Raw genomic sequence first — 10,324 nt, 5'->3', positions numbered from 1 at the left:
GTCACCGCCTGAGATCCATAATCGAACAGAAGTAACCAATAACCATCCCCCCTCTGCTCTCCCTCGCCCCTCCCTTCTTTTCTTTCCCCATACTTCAGTCTCTGCTTTCGTCTTATCTTCAAAAGGGTATGTTCTTTGATGGGCATGCGCCTTTTTTTTTTTTTTATAAATAGTTTTGTAGTTTTGTGCTGTATTTAGCTTCAGCTTGTTGGATTTTGCTTCAATTTCGATAGAGAAGTAGTATTTGGGTAATACCCATTACGTAGGTGTAATTTTAACCTTTGTGTTTGTGATGATGCTCAGCTAGTATTGAAAATGCTGCCAAGAGCATTGAGGATTGTGAACAGTGGGGCTAATATTGGCTTCTTGAGGCTATTTACAAGATATGTATCCGTTTCAAGCAGAGCTGTAATGGACATTGCTGGTAAAGATGGGGAACTAAGAGTGTTCATTGTTGCTGGGGAGGTTTCAGGGGATACTATTGGTTCTCGTCTTATGGCGTCCTTGAAGAAGCTCTCTCCTACTCCCGTTCGTTTTTCTGGTGTTGGAGGGTAAGTAAGTTATTAGTTTAGCTGCTATTTTTCAGTAATTATCTGTTCTTTGAAAGTATTTGCTTAATTGAGTGGATGTAAAAATTTGGTTTTGTTTTAAATTATAGATGCACCATGTCATTGGCATATATGAACTATGTAAAAGTTCGTGTTGTCATAGTTTCTTTTTGAATTTATGTTGGTAAAGCACATTCCTTTTGAAGAAAATATTAAAACATGGATTCTAATCCATGATCATGCCAAAAACCTAGGATCCAAAACTTATATCACTTATTCACAATATAATCGCATGTTAAGCAAGACGAATTATATTATATTTTATAGCCAGTTTAGATGTACCTTAGATGCAGAAACAAATTGCTTCAATAAAATGTTGAGAGTTGTCAACCAAGAACCAAGTCTATATGCGCACACAAAAAACTTCATGAATGCTCCTCTTCACTGTTTATTTGCAATATGTTTTGGTCCCTTTTATCACTGTTTATTATTGTATATTGAAGGAAATGGCCATTTGGCCTTTCATACATTTACATGTTTGTGACTGACTGAGTGACTGCCATAGCAGTTACATGTTACAGTTTTGACCTTCCTTTTGAAAAATATTAGTAACCAAAATCAATGGATCCTGGTTTGACCTACATGGGTGACCCAGACCCAAATTCCTTCACCTTTCTTTGTTGCAGGAATAAATTTCTGTAAAACCTGAATACCAATATGAGTGAGGATTTTTTTTTTTTCCTTTAATTGTCACTTTTTTTTTTAAATGTCTAGGTCTGGGACCTATTAATTCTTATGTACTGTGTTCTTTGAAAATGTTCTTTCCGTTTGTGTAAGGTCAATGATGTCCAAGGAAGGAATGGAATCTCTGTTCCCAATGGAGGACATTGCAGTAATGGGGATATGGGAGTTGTTACCACATCTGAATAAGATCAGAGTGAGCAGTAGGAAACATATCATATTATGAACTTCCATGAAGTTGCTTTTCTCAATAGTTAATCAAATTGAACTTTTAATACCAGGCAAAGTTGAAGGAAACAATTGAGGCTGCTCTTCTATTTCAGCCTCATGTTGTTGTGACAGTGGACTCCAAAGGATTCTCATTTCGTCTCCTAAAGCAGTTGAGAGGTAACATGAACCACTCTCTTGCTATTAGCATCAATCCTTGCGCACTGCTTATGCAATAAGTCTGTTGTAGGAAAATAGGAAAATGATTTTTGCAGCTAGATACAGTTGGCAAAGATTGGATAGTCCTGTACACTTCCATTATGTGGCACCATCATTTTGGGCGTGGAAAGGGGGAGAAGCAAGACTCCAAGGTCTAGCCAATTTTGTGGATCATGTTTTTTGTATATTTCCAAACGAGGAAACAGTTTGTAAGTCTAATGGATTGGCTGCAACCTTTGTGGGCCATCCCATTCTGGAAGATGTTTTGGCATTGAATTTGGTATGGATTAATCTGCTAATGTTGGAATATATTCAGGATCAATAAATTCCTATATATAAATTGTCATTCTTTAAGGTTCCTATGAAAATTTTAATCTTAAAACGTGTTAAAAAAGGCTGATATGTTAGGCAGAACATGTTTTGTACATGTGTATTCACCCTATGTGATGCTTGAAATGATTACTTACACGGTGAAAATTTATTCTTAATGCTGATTAATTTCTAACACACTAAAGGCTTATGATGTGTAGGGAAAGCAAATCTCACCATTTGAATGCAAAATAGAGGGAAAAAATGAAGATTTCCGAAGTAAATTTGCAATACCTCCTGGTAATGTAAAAGTCATGAATGATTTGGTTTCTTATATTCATCTCAAAATTTTGGTGTTATGCCTGCATCAAGTTGCAAAGTATATTATGTTCTTGAATTATTAGTGACTGGCAGGGAGGGGCTTATCTATATTAAATATCTGAATACTGCCTTGTCTTAATGGTTAGTGAATTTTGTCTTTGAAAGGTGCCACAGTCATTTCCTTGCTTCCGGGAAGCAGATTACAAGAGGTCTCTAGGATGCTTTCAATCTTTGCAAATACCATGGAACAGTTAAAAGACTCTTTTCTTGAGTTAATTAATGTCATTCACATAGCACCGAATCAGGATGTGGAGAATTACATAAGGAGTTTTGTTAATAAGTGGCCTGTGCCTGTTATATTGATTCCCGGAGGTCAACCACACACAAAATATGATGCCTTTAGTGTAAGTCATTTTGCTCTTCTTTGTTATTACCAATAGAATTGTGTGAGAAATATCTGAGATGGAACAAATGAGAGTTGCAACCACTGAGTTCAGGGGTTGTATGAGAGTGTACCTGTCTTCCAATTAAGGATTTGCCAGCTCCTGGTAATTCTTATGGATGCAAAGTGGAGACGAAAAGTCGATCTGGTAGGAGCAGCCAAGTCTTTAGTCAGAACCTGTTGGAGTTGGGTATAATTCTCTGTGCTTTTCTGTCGAGGGTGCTGTCAATTCGACATACTTCATTTTGGTTAGCAGTGTCTGCATATTGTTTATAGTTGGTCATGTTTCTTAATTAGTCTTTGGGCTCAATTGGTATCTATTGGTGAGTGCTTAATTTTTCTATGGGTATATTGAAGTATATGACTGTGGTCAAAACATTTAGTTAATTTTTTGGACTAGTAACCAATAAAATCCAAAGGTGTTGGCCTATTTCAATTGTGACTATGTTAAAATTATCAATAATTGCCACGGATTTCAATACTTGAACCAATTCCAGCCATCAATAAGCTTCTATCTAGCAAATTAGGATTTGGTTACTTGTAAAAAAATGTAGTAGTCTTCTGGAAAAATTTTATAAGAAAATTGGAAAATAGAGTTTTATGTTTAAATGTGCCCATTTTCCAAATGTAGAGTTTTCCAAAATTTAACTAAGATTTGTAAAACAACTTTAAGTTGTTTTCCACTATTTTCTTTTATAATAAAAGTCCTGTTTTCCAAATGGAAAATAATGACTTTTCTATAATTAAAATTATACTATAACTTTTCATAATTAAAATTAAATAATTATTTAGAAAAAAATTTATTTATAATAATAAAAAAATTAGTTATATTATTATAAAATAAATAAATAACACATTCTAGAATAATTTTCATAACAAAATGAATTTTGAATATGTTTTATAATGATTTATGTCTTTTAATTGTGAAGGATAGGAATAATTTTTTAATTTTTTGAATTAGAAAACTGTTTTCTGTTATTGATAAGTGAATGTGTTTTCCATGTTTTTGATAGAAATTGAAAATTAGGCTTAGAAAATGGAAAATAGAAAACTGTTCTCCACAAGTAAACAGGCCCCTTAGAGTTTCTGGTCAACTTCTTTTAAGGCTATGTTATCTCTTTGTTCATTGTTATGTACTAAAGAGTAGAGAGCATGGTGGTAAATTGTGGTTGCAGGTAATGGAAACAAGGCTATAATAGCTGTAACGTTACGGTAATGTCCTGTCATTATGCAAATTTTTTGAAAATTTGTAAAATTCGTTAAATGAATAGATATTTAAAAAAAGACAATTAAAGCTAAGATACACGACTAAATAACAAGCATAAATATATCAAATAAAGATATTAAATCCATTATGTTTAGACATCATTAGCATTGATTAATTTAAAACTAAAATAACTATGTTGATTTGCTTTACTTCACTTCAAAATTACCTTGTATGTTTTGATGATCTAAGCTTTTGAGCTCAGGAATTTCTAAAGAAACGAAGTCGAAGTCTTTCACTTGATAGTTGAGAAAATTGAGAGAATATGCTAGAAAGTTAAAATAATAAAGCCAGTATGTTGCCTCTGCAAAAAACAAGCACTCCAGCTGCTGCATCTGTCAAAAAACACACTCCAGCTGCTGCCGCACGGTATAACTGATAACAGTGCAAAAAATAGCTAAAAGTTGCTGCATCTAAAGAATAAAGGCTGTTACAGCCATTAAGTAATGGTGGTAACAGCACCCATTCTAAAAATTCCATCATTTGAAGGCCTCAATGGTAACAATAGGCCATTTTTCCTGTAAATAACAGCCGTTACATAATGTTGCGGATGTTTTTTTTTAAAACCATGTTAGAGAAAACAAAATGTGGAAATCCTAGTTGTCTTATAAAGAGAAACCAATTAGAGGCTACAATTGGTTATATTATTGAAGTCCATGGCCACTATTGATAATTTTAAACAGTAGCTCACAATTGAAATGTGCCCTTAATATTTTGTCCTTTGAGTTCTGTTGTCTAACCTTTTTTACCTTTTCTTTTCTTAACTTGAATTCTATTCTAAATTTCCCTATTCAAGTGTTGAGTACTTCTATGAAGAGCCTATATTTGATGCTTGTAGCTATAAGGGAAATTTTGGTTACTTGTAATAGTAGGTCTGGCTGAATGTAAGCTTCCTCATCTAGTTTTTGCACTGATATATCTTTTGTATTCCTGATAAAATTTATCTTGTAATTTGTAACTGAGATTATTTGAATGCCTTCAGGCCAGTAGTGTTGCATTATGTACTTCTGGAACAGTTGCTGTGGAGTTGCAGCTTGCACGCTTGCCATGTGTAGTTGCCTATCGAGCCCATATCCTAACTGAATGGTTTATTTGGTATAAAGCAAAGATACAATACATTTCTCTGCCCAATATACTTATGGATTCTGCTATAATTCCTGAAGCTCTCTTTCAAGCATGCACGCCGACAAATCTAGTCTCATTGCTTATGTAAGATCATCTCCCAATAGAAGCATTTTTCTTCTTTTTGATAAATAATTATTTTTCTTCTTAATTGCTAGAAGAGTGTGCATGTGACTATTACATACACAAAATTGCTGATACAAACCTTAAAAATTTATTAATGTGGCGGTGGTGGTGACTTGTGACCATTTTTGTGAAATAGCATCATCCTCTGCAAAATTTGACTGAAACTAGATGCCTAAGTAAAGCTTGAGATAATAATTTATGTAGGTATTATGCATTTGGTCGGTCGATTTAGCTGGGACAATTGCAAAGAAAATTTAAAGCCAAATTAATTTTAACTTGTCTAGTGACTTATAGATTACTCCATTGCAGGGAACTCATGCACAACAAGGAACTTCAAGAAAAACAAAGGGTTGCTGCTGAGAAGGTAATTAGCCTCCTGTTTCCTTCAGAAAGAATTCTAAACAACTTGGCAGCACATGTTTCAGGAACGAGTTTTTCAAATACCACACCAAGCATGATAGCAGCATCCACCATATTGTGCCATGTAAAATCATGAAGACTAATTCACTGGGTTAATTGGACTCGCCATTGGTGAGCTTTAACTCCTGTAATACTGCTTTTTTAACTTCTATTTGTATTTTAAAACTCTCTAGATTTTTATTTGTTAACTGTGAAATCACTTTCAGCCGCAAAGGTTTCTTGATTATAAGTGGTGGCATGACGAGCATCTTTCCCCTTTTTCTCTCTCACCTAGTCACCAATCTAATTCATATCAGCATCATCAAAAATTAGGAGCGGTGAATTGCTTCCTAATTCTAGTGAAACCTGTTTCAAATTGCTTCTTGTTGCAGCATGCATTCGGTAGACCATATAAAACTTACCCTGAAGAAGAGTAAAAAATACCACATGTAACAAAAAAACTTGAAGACCACATTGTTATATGGATTAAAATTTAAAGACAGCGTGTGAAATGAAGCCCTAATTCATCAGACATTGTTGCTTTCTATTTAAGGTGTTGAACAAGTTATAGTCTTCTTTTTCGTTGCAGAAATTATTGTAGTTCAGAAATCCTGTTTTCATTTGTTGTTACAGTTGAAAATGTGTATCCTTGTATTTTCAATTGCACTGTTAGCATATTAACATTGTTGCAAAAGTTATTTTTGTAATTGTCAGTAATTTTTTTGAAGTGAAAAGTGAATAGTCGTTACTTTAATTTTAAGGAAAATTAAAAATTTTTTAATTTTAAAAAATTTAGAAAAATTATTTACTACTTTGAATTTAGAGACCTATGATTTCGGGGTCTTTGTACGCGTCAGGAATAAATACTTCGTATCATCCATAAATAGAGTAAGTAGATTTAACAATGTGCTTAATAAATTAATATTAATAATTATTAAATGGAGTTTAAATTATGATATTGATTACTTATATTTATTTCGAAAAGATAAAATGTATAGATGTATGAACATGTAAATGTTCAAAGTGAATTTGAATTTTTTTTTCTTTTTTAAAATAATTTTAAAGAAGGCAAACAAAATTGACAATGGGCAAGTTTTAATGAAAGATGGTTGCAATTTTAAAGAAAGGAAGATCTAAGGAGTATTTTTAGTAGAAAAGCAAAGGGTGAACCTTGAGTCTTTTACTAAAAATTAAATTTGTTGAAAATTAGAAATGGTTAAGAAAAAAAAAAATTAGACCTTGAATGCTTTATTAAGTAAAGGTTAAATTTGCAGGCAAGAAAATAAATTTATAATTTTGCTCAAAATTAATTACATTTTTTTTTTACATTGTAAAAAGTAGAAGTCATATTTTTTTTAAAAAAAAAATATTAAATATTTACGAAGAAGAAAATTTAAATTTATTATCTTTTAAAAAAAATCTTTATAAAAATATTTATTTTTCTAGTATTAAGTTGAAAGTAAATTTATTTTACTTAAAAAAAAAAATCTTTAGTTTTCTTTTTGAAAAAGACAATGAAATTTACTGTAAAATGTGTTTTCCCTTTTTTTTTTTTTATCATGACAATCATAATGGAATGCTAAATAGTTTTAATTGCACATAACAAACATTCAACTTAAAAAATACTTTTAAAATTAATTATTATGAATATAGGTTACATTTTTTTCATTTAGTTATCTAATTCGAAAGGAAGTATCAATTAATACCTAAAAAGTTTAACTTGTTAATGGGCGGCCTCCTTAACACATTAAAATCTCATCATCAGTAAAACCAATCACCTTAAATTCATATTAATTCAATTATTTTAAATTATAATCAATAATAACTGTTCATATTTTAATAACTACTAAGTACATACAGTACTTTTGCATTTACGGGCCGTCAATTTATCGAAAATTTGACAATCTCCTTTTATAAATTGGATGTTTTTTTAAATTCAATCAAGACACAATCTGTATAAAATTGCCATCTCGGCCTGCACAAATATTTTATATTAACTTTTCCCCATATTAATATCAATCAAAATGTCCAATTAAGGTTCTACTAAGTTGGTCCTAAGTTTTAACTCAAAGTAATTTAATAGAAAAGGGAGCTCAAGTTACCTTATAGTTTAATAGATAGATCAATTCAATTGTAAAAAGTAATCAATGAATATGTAGGATCACATAAGTAATTATGAAGCCCACGATTTTAATTTGTAAATTAGATTAATAGGAATTTTTCTTTAATTTATCCCAGTTAGTGGCCTAATTTAGGATAGACCATCAATTATTGCCTAGAGAGTCTACTTAGCTAATGGATGGCCCCCTTAACTTACTTGAGTCTCATCATTAATAATAATCAATGAATAGTTAAAATTCATATTAATTTTAATTTATTGAAGAAAAAAGAATTTATTGATAATCAAAATAAAATTAAATAATTAAATTAATAAAATAAATTAAAATTGGTAAATTAAATTAATAGGCATCTCAATTTAATTTATCCCGAATTAGTGGCCTAATTTAAGATAAATTGCTAATTAAAATCCATGTTAATTTAAGTTATTCAAAGAAAAGGTAATTATCAAAATAAAACTCAATAATTAAATTCTAAATTGGTAAATTAAATTAATAAGGATCCCAATTTAATGGCCTAATTTAATATAGATTATAAATTAAAACCATGTGAATTTAATTTATGAAAGAAAAATAAATTATCAAAATAAAACTCAATAATTAAATTGACAAATTAAATCTAAATTGGTAAATTAAATTAGTAAGGATCCCAATTTAATCTATCACCAATCTGTGGCCCAATTTAAGATAGATTATAAATTAAGATCCATGTTAATTTAATTTATCCATATGTTTTGTTCTTTTACTTTTTATTTTTATTTTTTTTTTACTTTAAAGAAATAACATAAATAAGAATTAAAATAATTATTTTATTATTTTATTAATAAATTTTTTTTACTTAAATTTAATTTATTATAAATAAAAAACATAAGGTATGCGGTAGAACTACATAAGTAAAAAAAAAATAATAATAAAATAAAAAAAGACAATGAACTTTGCATTTACTTTCTTCCCTTCCTTTGCGGCGACTTTTAAATATTATTAAAAAATATAATTTAAAAAAATTATTTTATTATTTTAATATTTTTAAAATTAAAATTAATTAAATTTAATTTTTAATATTTTTTAATTAATATATTTAAAAAAATAATTTTCTCAATAATAACATCAAATACTACTCAACTTTTAAACATTATTTAGAAGATTTAACCTCGAGGAAAACATATTGAGCACGCAAATATCAAGTCACAATAATTAACAGAACAGGACAGAGGGCAATGATTCCCCAACCAAAAAATACAAGTCAGAACAAAAGAACCAACAATTTGTATTTTGGGGTGAGGACAAGAAACAAAGCAATAGAAAGTGCAGTATCGCTAAAGAGACTCACCAAGACGCAAAATGGAAGCTCTTAAAATATATCACTATATACCCAATAATAGAGTTAGTTCAAATCCATTGCATTCTCAGCATCAGAGCACAACCCTCACAATCACAAAATGACACTCAAATCAATATCCAAATCAAAATTTTACCTAAAAAAAAAAAAAAATCCACCAATCTCAAAAGGGCAAAACTCAAATTCAGCAAAGGTAGTAATAAAAGATTTTAAACAATACCCACACTCAAATACGTTAGCCTGAACAGACTGCAGGAACCAGAACCAAATGCGACTGAAGGAACACGATGGTGTAGTGAATCAGCTTAATGGATGAGCGAAAAGTTGGCATTATGCAGATGGGTTTGGGCCTACCGAACCAAAATAGGTGTGAAATCACCGCTGTTCAACCAAAACCGTAAAAGAAAGGTTGCGCTTCGACCACTTAGAGGTGGGGACTGTTGTTCAACTTCAAAGGAGATTCTTGCACTGGATTTATTGAGTATGAAATTGAGAGAGGGGTATGTGAGTATGAAATTGAGAGATGGGTATGTGGGTCTGGCTAGGATTGAAATGGGTAGGATGGGAATAAATCGAAGAAAAAGAGGATGATGGAGAGGCTATAACTTGCCAGAATAAAGGAGAGTAGTCAAGATTGGGGATGTGAGAAAGAGCTGAGGAATGAGTAGCTAGCCAATGAAGATTGAGCGAGAAAGTAGTGAAATGAAGGATTAAGAACCATGGTGGATTCTCTCTGCATGTGAAGTCAAGCAAAGAAATGAAAAGTAGGAGGCAAAAGGTATTTAGGTCCTTCAAGTTATGTGGAATAATCACACAAGTCCCTTTAAAGTGTTTTGAGGTCCAACTAAGTTTTTAATTTTTAAAAATCAAATAAGTCAATCGTATTTTAAATATAGATCAAATAAGTCTTTTTACTATTTTAGAGATAAAAGATTGAACTATAATTTACTACTAATATAAATCTAATCAAGGCTATGCACGAAGATCTTGTAGTGTATCTCACAAGCACTCTTGCGCATCTTATTCGTAATATCCTGATAAATATATGCTATATCCTGGAGTAAATTAATAAATTATTTTTTAATTATTGAATAGTTCAAGAAGCTTTTCTACAAAAATTAAGATGAATATAATAAATCCATAGATAAGTTTTTTAAATCATTTGGTAAA

General features: G+C 30.8%; 1 protein-coding gene across 1 annotated transcript; it reads left to right on the top strand.

The window, feature by feature from the left end:
- On the top strand, nt 1-5,976 carry LOC110664166 (probable lipid-A-disaccharide synthase, mitochondrial). The gene is made up of 9 exons (XM_021823736.2): nt 1-126; nt 304-551; nt 1,386-1,485; nt 1,571-1,676; nt 1,772-1,995; nt 2,246-2,324; nt 2,511-2,749; nt 5,034-5,260; nt 5,609-5,976. The coding sequence occupies exons 2-9, from the start codon at nt 316-318 to the stop codon at nt 5,793-5,795; spliced, it is 1,398 nt and encodes a 465-aa protein (XP_021679428.2). The 5' UTR covers nt 1-126; nt 304-315; the 3' UTR covers nt 5,796-5,976.
- The last annotated feature ends 4,348 nt before the right edge of the window (nt 5,977-10,324 follow it).

This window comes from Hevea brasiliensis, chromosome 7, assembly GCF_030052815.1.
Source record: "Hevea brasiliensis isolate MT/VB/25A 57/8 chromosome 7, ASM3005281v1, whole genome shotgun sequence".
Taxonomy (NCBI): domain Eukaryota; kingdom Viridiplantae; phylum Streptophyta; class Magnoliopsida; order Malpighiales; family Euphorbiaceae; genus Hevea; species Hevea brasiliensis.
The sequence above is the reverse complement of the archived record's forward strand: the minus strand, read 5'-3'. Positions and strand labels throughout refer to the sequence as shown.